At 50.2% G+C, this 13,315-nt stretch overlaps 5 protein-coding genes across 5 annotated transcripts; 2 read left to right on the plus strand and 3 right to left on the minus strand.

Moving 5' to 3' along the window:
* Positions 1-1,214: 1,214 nt before the first annotated feature.
* N7455_001498 (E3 ubiquitin-protein ligase) lies at positions 1,215-2,099 on the minus strand (the record flags this gene model as incomplete). The annotated part of the gene is made up of 1 exon (XM_040951457.2): positions 1,215-2,099. The coding sequence occupies one exon, from the start codon at positions 2,097-2,099 to the stop codon at positions 1,215-1,217; it is 885 nt and encodes a 294-aa protein (XP_040817577.2).
* A 573-nt stretch (positions 2,100-2,672) lies between these two features.
* Positions 2,673-3,882, plus strand: N7455_001499 (Saf4/Yju2 family protein; the record flags this gene model as incomplete). The annotated part of the gene is made up of 3 exons (XM_040951716.2): positions 2,673-2,685; positions 2,744-2,753; positions 2,814-3,882. The coding sequence occupies 3 exons, from the start codon at positions 2,673-2,675 to the stop codon at positions 3,880-3,882; spliced, it is 1,092 nt and encodes a 363-aa protein (XP_040818183.2).
* A 431-nt stretch (positions 3,883-4,313) lies between these two features.
* Positions 4,314-8,351, minus strand: N7455_001500 (M protein repeat protein; the record flags this gene model as incomplete). Its single annotated transcript, XM_040951020.2, has 3 exons — positions 4,314-4,464; positions 4,518-4,588; positions 4,704-8,351. 3 exons carry the CDS (start codon positions 8,349-8,351, stop codon positions 4,314-4,316), a joined length of 3,870 nt encoding a protein of 1,289 aa, XP_040818007.2.
* A 1,234-nt stretch (positions 8,352-9,585) lies between these two features.
* N7455_001501 (uncharacterized protein) lies at positions 9,586-11,546 on the minus strand (the record flags this gene model as incomplete). Its single annotated transcript, XM_040951058.2, has 2 exons — positions 9,586-9,701; positions 9,752-11,546. 2 exons carry the CDS (start codon positions 11,544-11,546, stop codon positions 9,586-9,588), a joined length of 1,911 nt encoding a protein of 636 aa, XP_040818135.2.
* A 145-nt stretch (positions 11,547-11,691) lies between these two features.
* N7455_001502 (serine/threonine-protein phosphatase 2A activator) lies at positions 11,692-13,265 on the plus strand (the record flags this gene model as incomplete). The annotated part of the gene is made up of 3 exons (XM_040951777.2): positions 11,692-12,311; positions 12,376-12,727; positions 12,780-13,265. The coding sequence occupies 3 exons, from the start codon at positions 11,692-11,694 to the stop codon at positions 13,263-13,265; spliced, it is 1,458 nt and encodes a 485-aa protein (XP_040817613.1).
* Positions 13,266-13,315: the final 50 nt, after the last annotated feature.

Genomic DNA, 13,315 nt, shown 5'->3' on the forward strand with positions numbered 1-13,315 from the left:
GCCGACCCTTGTTCCAGGATTTTATCCAGGGTGAGTCCTTGTCTTGTTTATGTTTTCTTTGGTGGTTTGTTGGTCTCCTAGTTTGGGCTCACCAAGAATAGCTGCAAGACTAGAGACTTCGTATCTTGATCTGTGTCGTAGTCCATGTGATGAAGATAGTTCTTAAATGATTCTAGAGGGAGGTGTGCTAAAATGATAGAGGAACTCCCTGGAATATCTTGGAGCACTTGCAAAAGAGGGAAAATAAGAAAATAAGTTGGTGGTGAGGTTGATACTACGTAACTATACCCATGTTAATGCCTAGAAGAAAAGGCCCCCTACAGCAGGTTTTAGACACCATCGCGCCAACCCATATAATTTTGATTCCTTGGCTTCTCCCATGTAAAAGATTATTACCGAGGAGATTAATATCGGTAATATTGAAGGATATACATATGTAGAATGACTCTTCTTTTCTAGGAATAATAAGCAAGACGCCCTAAGGAGTAAAAGGCGGACTTATTCTATCCCCCTCTCTAGATATGATATTAGTACGAGCGAAGTACTATCCATGGATGGTCTTTTGGATGGTCTTTGTAGGTGTATACGAAGGCCGTAAAAAAGGTATATTCCGTGTAAGAGACTTTTCTATGTAGTGAGCGTCTAAAACCGGCTGTACCCTCATGAAGCACAGATAATACACCACGACGTATCTTTTAAAAGCATCAAGTCTCAGAGTATGAGCACAAACGTGGAGTTGATAATCGATACATCAACCTAATGACTTTCCAGATATAGAATGTCTACCACCCACCATTCTGTCACACATCTATATAGTCCCCATGCTATGTATATCATTTATGACTTGTACAGCAACGTAAAAGTATGAATTGGCTTTCCTTGAGCGAAATCAGGCAATGGCACATCACTCAGATGTAAGTGATTGAGCAATTTCAGATATCTGACAGACTAGATAGATCCCATATTCCTCCAAGCCAAGTGTACTAAAGCCACATAATTTACTCGCGAGACCAAGTTCCGTCACAATAACCTGGACTCATGAAAATGACTCCTTCAGATTCCGTTCGGTCTACATTTAACAGTCGCAATTTTTCCACTTCGCGCCGCACTGGTAACACCACTGGGCTCTGCAAACACAACTATCAGGTGTCAGAAAAAAGGCTTCGCGACCTCGGGAGTAACTTGGGCGGTTTATAGATGGCCAGCAAAATCACCTACGTGATGTGATGACAGCCCTGGTTGAGCTCAATCACACGGCCACATTTTTTGCACCGCAGCCATTTCTTCCTCTTCATCAACTTCTCCAATGGCTTGTCTAGTAGAGATAGACACTTGTCCCTATGGGCTCCCCTCTTGCACTTCCTGCACGTTTGTATGCCACACTTGCAGGTACCAACCGTTTTGAAAGTAAAAACTGGCCAAAATCCCATGGTTGGCGAGATATATCGAGAGCAGGTTAAGTCTGAACAGTAGGTTCGGTCTGGATCGCTGAGCTCAGTTGCCCTCTTCTTTTGTTCTTGAACCAATGCAGGTCCTATCATCTGCTTCAAGCCTGAGCCTTCGATTTGCTTGTGGCAGCATTGAGGAGGGAACAAGGACTCATCTTCCAAAGATTTCGTGACCATCCGGATTAGGCAGTTCTTGCAATAGAAGTGGGAGCATTGCGTTTTGAAGATTTCACTGCAGTCTTCTCCGCAAGAGGTGCAGGTCTCAGGCTGGGAGGATTCGGCCGGACTCAGGATTGTGATGGAACGCATAATGCTCTTGAGAGAGTGAACTAGCTTTTGAATAGCAGTAGAGATAAATGTGGCGAATGTCTTTGTTTCCTTGGGCAACGGGATCTCTTCTGCCTCCTTTCCTAGCGATAGAGCTGTGGCCAACTGAAAGTCACTCAATATGACTCTTTGTCTTTCGAGTTCAGATTTCCATATAAGGAGAGCCACTTCCCTGTCGGGTTCTAGTTCTTCTGGCCGGCCGGCCGGTTGGTTTGTATCCTTCAGCAGCAGTTGAGCTTCAAACTTGTCGATCTTGTCTTTCACGTCTTCCAGCAGCAGCTCCAATATTAAGGACCTTGTATTTGGGGGCGTATCTTGGTCCATCTTACGGGGAAGGCTCTCGTATGATTAACGTGCTTGATGTTACTTGAAACGGGGGTCTCCCAATAAGGGAGAAAGAAGTAGAAATGGAGATGTGAATCTGACTCTGCAAGTAATGAACTTATAAATCCCTGAACACAAAGACTTTCTTAACAAGCTCGGCGGTCTAAAGAATCTTGGTTAACGCAAAAGTTATTCAAAAGACCTGAGTGTATGACGAAGTATTTGATTCGTGCTGTAAGGATGAGGTCGATCTATGTCGATTTACCATTCTACCAAACATCATCATTGTTCTTCTCCTGCTGTATTTTTCTTTGATATACTTTATTAAATAGTATATCTATTGGGTTTTCTTCCTCATGATGGCCTGTTCTAGCCTAGTATAGATGTCCCTAGTTATAGATAGCCCTGGACCCGCTAAAAAGCAACGATGAGTCAGCGATCTTCATCCCGCGCGGGCTAGCTACCTATATACCTAGCTGGTCCCGCCGAAGACTTCACTTCTACAACACATCGACTCGGACTGGCTGTCGCCAACAATCACCAAACCGGGGATACCCACCCAATTCGCCCAAGATGCAGGGCTTCAGTAAGTCTAGATCCCAAAAGAACATTTGAAACGGGCCAACTAACATGCCACTCAATAGATATGGGACGGTTAGCAAAAGATCCAAGATTCCAACTCTCCACCTAACACGCAACTAATATATCTAATAGGTATGTCCCGCCCGACCAGGAAGGCGTAACAACCGGAAACCAAATCGCGGGGAAGCACCCGCTCGGCGCGCGCGCGCGCCGCCTCCACACAACAGGTGCGCTCATCGTGCGCTTTGAGATGCCCTTCGCCATATGGTGCACGAACTGCAAACCCCACCCCGTCATCATCGGTCAAGGCGTGCGCTTCAACGCCGAGAAGAAAAAAATCGGCAACTACTACACGACTCCGATCTACAGCTTTCGCATGAAACACACCGTCTGCGGCGGAACCATCGAAATCAAAACCGATCCCCAGCACACAGCTTACGTTGTTACCGAAGGAGGACGGAAACGCGATACGGGCGAAGACAAGGAGCTACAGCCTGGTGAGATTGCCATCAAACCCTTTGCGCGAGACATCGACCCCGCGGAGAAGGATCCATTTTCCAAGATCGAGGGGAAGATGGAGGACAAGAACCGGGCGAAGACTGAGGCTGCTCGCATCCTTGAGCTCCAAGAACGACAGAAGCGTGATTGGGAGGATCCGTACGCGAAGTCTAAGCAGCTACGGAAGAAGTTTCGACAGGAGAGGAAGGGACTTGAGAATGCGCAGGCTAAGGGCGATGCTCTCAAGGACAAAATGAGTCTTGGGATTGAGCTCTTGGATGAGACTGAGGAGGATCGACAGAAAGCCAGTATGGTGGAGTTTGGTGGGGGCGCGGCTTCTGCTGCCGAGCAGGTTTCCCGCATGAGTCGTCTTCGGCCTATGTTCGAGCAGCCGGAGGAAAAGCCTACACGAACAACGCCTCCTTGGCTGCGGACTAGGAAGGGTGATCTGATTGCCAGTCGGAAGGCTGCTTGGCGCCGTGAGCTGATTGGGAATACTCGTGCTCGTATCGATCCGTTCTTGCAGGGTGCAACTCACCCGAGTACATGGAAACATCAGGTCAAGAAGAAGAAAACCGTCGCCTCTTCGAAAACTGCCACCTCTTCGACTCCATCTCTTCGTGACGATCCCAGTGGCACAGAGCTCGATTCCTCTACCGACGCACCAAAGCGATCACTCGTCATCTACTCCGACTCGGATTGATTTCGAATCCACATTTGTGAACTATTTTGCGATATGGTGAGGGGCGTTCTTTGAGCTTTATTCTTTTATGAGATACCCACTTTGTGCTAAACTTTCGATCATATCATTACGCTTGAATTATCTATCCCGGCATGCTAGTGTCGAGCATCAACCCACCTGTAGATCTCTCGCTACTTAAGAACCGGCCAATCTGACCATTGAAGTAATGTAAAACGGATGGTGCAAAGTTCAACTCAAACAAGTTGTATGTGTAAGATAAAGATATTGAAACAAGAATAGTGGGAAAACCCCGACATAGTAAGACAGGGTATCCTGCGTAGTTATTACATACAGTAGAATCACAAGAGCAGAGAGTGAAACAGGATTCAACAAAAGAAAGTCATGCTGCATCACGACTAAGAGCTCAAAAAGGCGCCAGATCCACGGGAAACTCAGCGTTTACTGAAAAATGAGACTGTTGCTGCGCGGGTGCGAGTAGGTTCTGGCTCGGGGGCTGGTGGGACTTCTGAATTGGGGGTGGTCGATGCGCTGAGAGACTCGGAGGATGCTTGCCGGGAGAGTTGGGCAAGTTTGCCAATGAGTCTGGAAGAGATCAGTATGATGTTTTGATTGATACGGGCATATATTCGACTGACCTGTGATGCTCGCTATACCAATCGTCATTGGCTGTGCGGATGTGCTTAAGCTGTTCCTGGATGCTTGCCATCTATGGAATGCATTAGTCTCTGTATACGCTAATATAGTCTTCATAGTCATGTGAATGGGTGGAATGCGGGAAGATCTGATGAGTAGGAAGACTTCTTCAATCGGGGATCTCCCACCGTTCCCTCAATGGATGGGCCTAGGTCCTCACCTTCCGTTGTGGCTGGACCCCCATCTTCAGCGTTCTCGCTACCCTCATCAGCTGTCGCCCACCGGCTAGCCTCCAAGCCCGAAGAGCTGCTCTTCTCACCACTGTCCGCCTTCAGAACTGCGAGCTCGGTTTCGAGTTCGCGGACCCGTCGCCGGCTGGCAGAGATATCGGAATCAACATCGCCAAGCTGGTTGAGAAGGCCCATGTTCTTATCAATCTGATCGTTCAGGTCACGTTCGCCAGCTTCAAGCTTCTCGGACAAGGTCTTGTTTTGGTTCTTGCAATCAACGAGCGAGTCGGAGATAGCGGCGTTATCAGCCTTGACCTTGAGAAGTTGATCGCGGGATTCAGAGAGCTGCTTCATAATCGACTCAAGGTGCGACTTCTGGCTGTCTGAGTCCTTGGCAAGCTTTTCAAATTCACCGACCTGGGCGACGGCGGCCTGGTACTTTTCTCCAAGTGCAGCATGATCAGCCTGGATCTTGGCGAGCTCAGCTGAGTAGCGACCCTCGATCTCCTTCGAAGCAGTGGTGGCAGATTCCTGAACGGCAAGGTGGGCCTTCTCAGAGTCAGCAAGCTTGGCCTGCAGATCAGCGACTGTGGCCTTCAAGTCATCCAAAGCGGAGGTGTCTTGGGCAGCAGCCTTGGCCTGCGCCAACTGCTCGTTAGCACTAACCAGAGCTGCATCGTGGGCCTTCTGAAGGTCATAGATCTTGGTCTTGTTAGAAGCTTCGAGCTCCTCCCTGAGACCAGACAGCTTGGACTCGCTCATAGTAAGAAGCTGCTCGATTGCCTTTCCGTGCTCGGCATCGATCTCAGCAGCCTTGGAGGTTTGAGCAGCCTCAATCTCAGCCTGCAGCTTAGATTTGGTCTCTTCGAAACCCTGCTGAAGTTCAGCAATTGCCTTGCTGTGCTCAGCATCAACGTCGGCAGCCTTGGAGGTTTGGGCAGCCTCGATCTCAGCCTGCAGCTTGGCTTTAGTCTCTTCAAAGCCCTTTTGCAGTTCGGCGATTTGCTGCTCGTGAAGCTCGGCATCAGTTTTGCTAGAACTCTGCAAAGCGGAAAGCTCGGCTTGCAACTTCGCCTGAGTCTCTTCGAATTGAGTCTGAAGCTCGGTGGTCTCCTTTTCGCGACCCTCGGTATGGGTAGCAATCTCACGAGCGTGGCTTTCATGTGCCGCATTCAATTCAGCCTCAAGTGACTGAATCCGGGTAGTGTGGGTAGACTCCAATTCCTTGTGTGTGGTAAGCAACTCATCGTGCTTCGTCTGGAGATCAGTGAGAGCGCTGACATGGGGGCCCGATGCCTCCTTGGCCCGCTCCAATTCGGATGCGAGCTGAGCAGCATGCTCAGCCTTCAACTCCTCCAAAGCTTGTGCGTGCTTTTCAGACACACTAGCAGCCTCCAAGGTGTGTTGCTCGAGAAGGAATACGGCTTCTGCAGCCTTGTCCTCCAGAGCCTTCATCTTGTTGTCCTTCTGTACACCCTCTTGCTTGGAATGATCTTCGACATCCCGTAGAGTGCGGTGGATAGCTTCGGCTTCGGCTTGCTTGCTCTGCATCTCTTCGAGCAGCGCGTTGATTTTACCAGTGCCAGTGGTCAACTGCGATTCCAGCGACTCACACTTCTGTCGAAGAGCGTCAATCTCCTGGATGGCAAGGTCTTGTGCAGAGGCGTTTCCTTCATCCAGTGCACGGCGGGACTCGCCGAGGGCATTCTCGGAAGCCTCCAGCTTCTCCTGCAGCAATTTGAGTTCTGCTTCATGCGCGGTCTTAATCTCAGCAACGGCATCTTCTTTTCCCTTCTGGGCGGTAGCCTTAGATGCCTCGAGGGCATCACGGAGTTCCTGGAGTTGTGTGGTGTGTTCTGCGCCGGTCGATTCCGACGCCGCCATGGCAACAGTGAGCTTCTCCGCGTGGGCAGCCGAAATATCAGTGATAGCAGTTTTATGTTCAGCCTTGAGGCTTGCGATAGCAAACTCATGGGCAGCCTCCAACTCCTCAACCTTCGATGACAATTCAGTGGCCGCAGTGTCGCGTGCCTCCTGGAGCTCGGTTTGAATCTTCTCAAGGGCCTGCTTAAGCTCGGCGATTTCTTGATCCTTCTCGGCAATCAAAGTAGTCTGCTCAGAGCTTTCCTGGGTAACAGATTCGGCTGCAGCAAGCTTCGCCTCGAGGGAGGCTACTTGCTCTTGAAGACCAGAAACACTCTCCTGAGCAGACTCCTCCGCAGCACGGACCTCCTGCTCCTTGAGCGTATTCAGCTTCACAATCTCCGTGTTAAGGTTCTCCATGACCTGGTCACGGCCCTTCAGTTCTTGGTTGAAGTGTTCAAGGTCCAGAGCTTTCTCTTCCTCCAGGGCAAGCTTCTGGAACTCAATTTCCTTCTTCAGAACAATTATCTGCTCCTCAAAGTGGGTAGCTGCAGACTTGTGCTCTGCCAGCTCTTTCTCGATTGTCTCAAGCTGAGTCTGATGTGTTGACTTGAGCTCGTCAAGAAGGGCAACTGTCTTGTCATCCCCTTCCGCGGCAGCGGATTGTCTAGCTTCCTCCAGCTCCTTTTGCGAACTCTCCTCCAATTCTTTCCGTTGGGACTCCGCTTCGTCTAGTCGTGCTTGCAGGGCCTGAAGCTCCTCGGCATGGGTCGATGTCAACTTCTCAATCTCTGCGGTGTGATCCGCGCGAATAGCCTCAGTTGCACCAGAATCACCCAAGGGCTCTTCGGCCGAGACAGAAAGCTGACTGAGCTTCTCATTGACAGTCTCCAATTCAGTCTTCAAACTAGCGACGGTCTCCTCGCTCTCTGTGAGCTTAGTCTGGAGGGCCTGCAACTTCTCGGAATCACCAGTTCGCGAGATTGAGCCAGGAAGCGTGCTAAGTCGCCTCTTGGGGTCAGCCGTGGTGGCAGATCTGACGGTGCTTGTAGTCGAGGTTGGCCGAGCAGTGGCAGGTCTAGTGGTGGAGGCGGAAGTGGCAGTCCGGCTTGCGGGTGTCGTCGACGAAGTCAACCTGCCCACGGGCTTGCTCGTCGAGGTCGCGGTCCGCGTAGTTGTAGTGGCGGGCTTCCTCTCAGCGGTGGTACCAGCAACGCTCGATCTACGATCGATGGAAGAGGTGGGTTTGAGAGGAGCGCGGGTGGAGGCGGTGCCGGCCATGGACATGCGCTTCGCGGTACCAGAGATTCCCCGCCTCTCATCTCCTGAGCTCGCCACAGACCGAGGCTTCTCGTCTGCAGAGCTGCTAACTGACATGCGAGACCGGTGGGACGAGACGGTCGAGGTGCTCAGCGGCTTCCGGGTGCTTGTCGAGGTCGGGGGGCGAGTGGGAGGTTTGTTCAGGGTGCCGGTGGTCGTTCGGGTTGTACCAGTCGTGGGTTTGGATGCAGAGGACGAGGTGGGCCGTTTGGTGGTGGCTGTTCCAGATACAGGACGCTTCGCGGCGCCAGGGCTGGGCTTACCCGGAGAGGCCGCGGGGCTTTCCTTGGATACCTCGGGGCTGGGTTTGACAAACTCTTCGCCTCCGGAGACGACGCTCGACTCTATCGGGGTAGCTGGGGGCTCATTTTCATCGACCTCCACAGGGGCAGGAGCGACGACCGGTTCGTCGTTTGAGGACATATCGGTAGATTGTTCGGAATTAAGGTATTAAAGAGGGCAAACTTTGTGGTGATGTTCAGTTGGCGTGTACGAGTGGGCTGTCTGCAAAAATCGTGGTGAGTTGTCAGCCCTGGTTAGGTAAATTCAGAACCCCTAAACATATGATTGCCCAACCAGTTCGCTGTCAACCCCAGATTTGGGCTCTCGAATTCATGCAACTCCAATAACCTTGTCGGGAGCTTGTAGCGTTCTGGGTACAAGCATAAAATCCCATTGTCCCAGTCGCTCAAGGTATTCCCACTGTACCCGCAGAACTGGATGCCATTGTACAGCTCAAACGAAGCTCCCGTCTATAAACAAACACGCAGAAAAGAGAAGAATGTACTCACGCGCCGCACAACCGTTCCAATGTGAATACTTCACAGTTACTCAAAAACTGATATCCAGACCAGGAGAAGTCCAGACCATAAAAAAAAAAACAAAGCAAATAAACCGACAAAAGCAAACGGTGTCAAGATGCTTTGGGGAAGAAAAGGGGAAAGCGGGAAAAAGAGAGAAAGCGGTGTCAATTTAGGAGGGGGGGGGATCGCCGCTGCTCTATACTTTTGGACACTTTCTCAACACATCCCCCCTAAATGGGTCGTGCATCCGGGGTATCTCCTTACATTTGTTTTACTGTCTTTCTCAAATAAATATAACTATATAACTATAGGTTCAAAATCAGTCTTGTATGTTGATTATTTACTTGCTTGGTACCCATCCATTATGTCCCCTAAAACCCTGGCAAGCTTCTCCGTACTACCTTAGTAGGTACTAGTACCCAATATGTCTCAGGAGCAGAATCAGGAGCTCGAGGACGAAATTTCTCCTAAATATAACCAGCCCTGGGTATCTCACCATATCACACCTATGGAACTTTTGCTAAAATATCCGCACTACTTTTCCCAAGCATACATATGTACATGTAGCCAGGCTTCAGCCGAGGTATAACTACTTATGTATATATAGGTAGTGTGTTGATAGTTGACCATCCATGGACATTCAACACAAGTGCCTGTGGTTCGTGGTTTATGGTTCGCGGACCGACCCCACATGGACATTCCCCGTGGACATTCCAAGGTTTTAGCCGGAAGTATGAAAGATTCAAATCTGATTTGGTCTCTATGAACTTCATTCTCGCAAAGGGGTATTTGAAATCAAGTCTACGCAATGTGCCACCAATATTCCACCTAATCCTGTCTCTCCCTCAATTAAATCATGGGTCATCCAATCCGAGTTTGACGGCTTGACCCCGGATATGTTGTAGGATACGCTGGGAGAGTTGACCGCCGATTGTATTGTCACATTTGATATCGATATATCGATCTTCCCCTATCAATACCGTCAGAATAGCAAATGGCATGATAAATGAAAAGTCTTACCCTCATATGATTGCAAGCCATCACGCAGTGCAACCTTCTCTGCATGGGTCCACCGTCCACAAGAGATATGGCTGTCGACCTCTTCCAACTCAAATTGCCTGTACGCTAGAGGGCGTTGGGGGATGCGATGAGGTGTCTCACGTAGCCGGCCGTCGTTTAGTGCATCCTTGAGAGTCTTCACGTGTCGCATCACCATTTTAGAACGAGCCATCACGCCCCCACTAATATCATAATGCATCTGGGCGAGAGAAGATATTCTATCACAGGACCCCCAAAGTAAATCCAGGATAATGCGAAATTGTCGCGCTCCCCGATCATGCATAGTCTTGTACGTCTTGAATCCGTGTATGATCAGGTCAATCAGTCGGGGAACAATATGGGCTTCGAGCTGGTTGACCAGGTGTGCACCATCCTCTTCATCATCTGGGGCTTCTGTGTAAATGATCCACTGGTTCTCTTTAAAGACGCTGTTGGCGATGAGGCTGCACTGGTTTTTCAAGGAAGAAGCTGAAGCAGGATCCTCGGTCATTGTTTCAAACAGACCTCGTAGCCGCGCAATGAGCTTTATGATACCCCTGAAATGGTCTTTTGCAGAGGGATCAGCGTGGGCCTTTAGAGCTTTCCTTGTTTTGCGCATTGCTTCCCAGGTGTCCTTGAAGCCAGATTCTTTGGTGGCCTCAGTCAACCACGTGAAGATATCGGAGCGAGTGCTTCGATGGTCCTGATTCGGGTAGAGTGGCTCGATATTTGGTATCTCTGGTACTTCCTGGAGCTGCGACGAGGCATTTTGAGATTCTCGAGCATTTGCTGACATGCGACTTATATATGTGCCATCCCTTTGGTTTCCTGGTACACCCTCGAGGGTTTGCACCTCGAGAGTGTCTGCATTTGCGATCTGCTGGGTGGGTGTTGAGTGATTCTGGTATTCAGTTGAAGAATGATCATCTGCCTCGCCTTCATCTTCATATTCAGATTCGTCTTCGGATGCATCGTCTTGTGCGTCTTTAGCTTCCTCTCCAGATTGATCATCCGCCTCTTCTTCGTCTTCATATTCGGATCCGTCCGCAGATGCATCGTCTTGTGAGTTTCTAGCTTTCTTTACAGCTTGATCTGCCTCTGCTTCATCTGCATATTCGGATTCGTCTGCAGATGCATCGTCTGGCGGGTTTCTAGCTTTCTCTCCAGCTTGACCCGCAGATGCATCATCCTGTGTGTCTCTACCTTCCTCTCCACCTTGATTATCTGTCCCATCTTCGCCTTCATATCCAGATCCGTCTCCAGGTCCATCGTCTTGTGTATTTGTAGCTTTGTATCCAACCTGATCATCAGCTTGATCCTCATCTTCGGCCGGGAACAGATCGACTGGTTCGGGAAACGGGTCATATCCAGCTTGGCGCTGAAGCTCGTCCTGGTTATCGTTCAATTCTTCCTCTCCGTTGCCACCGGGTACATCTTGAATTGGTTCAGACTCGCGATCGCCTGACCCGGATTCGTCGTTGCTGGGCTCGTTGTCTTCTTCATTGTCGGAAACGTTGGGAGGTGACTCCAGCCGCGCGAATTTAGGCACTTGACGGTTTCTCAAACTCAACCGGTTTGTATTTTTTGGTTCAGTTTGAGGGGTCTTTCGAGATTTTGTCGGGGAGGGAGAGATAGGAATGTCAAAGATATCGCCATGGGTGGTGCGGCGCCTTTTGGGGTCCTGTATGTTCGCGGTATTGCGCCCGGGCGCATTGATATTATTCAAGAGCCCAAGACTGTATTCGGTAGATCTTTTGTTGGATTTTTTTGGTGGCATCTTCAAACACGCGTGGGGAAGTTAAAAAATAAGCAAAGACGCGGTAAGGGAAGAGCTCTGGTGGAGCCGCAAATAACCTTGGAACATCCCGCTTCCCCCTCCAACCTTCTTTCTCTCTCACTCCAACCTCAACATATTCTCAAACATGGCTAACCCGGTGGTTCGTGTGTTGTCCACCGTGGACTCTACACCGTACGCCTTTATCGAACCCAGCAAAAAGATTCACGAGTCGCAAGATGTATCGACTTTCCTGACTTCCAAAGCCTATACTGATATCATGACGTGGATACTACAACTCAACCGATCTATGTTTCCACTGAAGTTGGCCGATGACACTATACAAACTTGGACTCTCAACAGCGATGCGATACAATACTCCGCTCCGGTCCGACAATTGCAGCGACTTCTCTCGAAACTTGAAGACATCATACAGGAAGTCCCACCAGATACCGGCCCGCGGAGGTTTGGAAACATAAGCTTTCGAAGATGGTCCGAAGTCGTCGAAAGTCGCGCATCCGACTTGCTAAAGGAATGCCTACCGGCTGACCTCTTGGACAGAAGATCGTCGGCTGACGGCACAACGGCGGAGACGGAGTTGAAATCATATTTCTTGGGCAGCTGGGGAAGTGGCCAGCGATTGGACTATGGTACTGGTCATGAACTGAGCTTCCTAGCCTTCCTGGGTGGAATATGGAAGCTGAATGGATTTCCAAACGCCGATCCAGGGGTGGAGGAACGAGCTATCGTGGTCGGGGTGATCCATCCGTGTGTCCACCAAGAATCTACCACGCTGGATATGCTTCGTCCCTTACTGACCGTTATCACCTAGATACCTGGAACTTATCAGACTACTCATTAAGACATACAACCTTGAGCCTGCTGGCTCCCACGGCGTCTGGGGACTTGATGATCATTCCTTCGCCCCTTACATCTTTGGGTCTGCACAACTATCGCCTGCTATCAATGATACTGATCTAACTCCCGAAGAAGGCTCACTGCCTGATGCACCCGACCCGGGCGGGGTCGCCAATGCAAAAGTTGTCGAAAGGGAACGCCAAACTAATCTATATTTCTCCGCTATCGGATTCATTTATGATGTGAAGAGAGGCCCGTTCTGGGAGCACAGCCCCATGTTGTTCGATATTTCTGGAATTCGAGCCGGCTGGGGCAAGATCAATAAGGTTCGCAGTTTTGATAATCAGTAGAGATGTTCGCGCTGACCGGTCACACCAGGGAATGATCAAGATGTACAATGCTGAAGTTCTCTCAAAATTCCCCGTGGTACAGCATTTCCCTTTCGGATCCCTATTCAGCTGGGACCGTGATCCAAATGCGCCTCTACCCCCTTCCACGGTTCATGCCACATCTGGTCCTCAGGCACGCCCTGTTGCGCCGGATTCTGGCCACCCTTCTGTTGCCGCTACCCGTCCTATGCCTGGAGCTGGCACTCAGGCTCCCTGGGCTAAGCCCGGGGCAGGCGCACAGGCTGTTCCCCCGATGGCCTCGACAGCAGCCCCATGGGCTGGGGTGAGAAGAGAGGGGGTCCCAAACTCAATGCCTAGTGGTGCGACCAGAGTTCCCTCTGCTCTTCCGGATACCTCAAGGATGCCTACAGGCCCCATGGCACCGACGAGAGCACCTTGGTCTGCTCAGTCTCGGCCTTCGCCTTCACAGGATGGAGATGCCAATGTGCATACCAAGGCTCCCTGGGCAAAATGATCAACAAGAAAAAATAATACGATAGTTACCAATATACACTTGTTGAAGTC

Source organism: Penicillium solitum, assembly GCF_028829755.1.
Source record: "Penicillium solitum strain IBT 25940 chromosome Unknown utg000001l_segment0_segment0, whole genome shotgun sequence".
Lineage (NCBI taxonomy): Eukaryota > Fungi > Ascomycota > Eurotiomycetes > Eurotiales > Aspergillaceae > Penicillium > Penicillium solitum.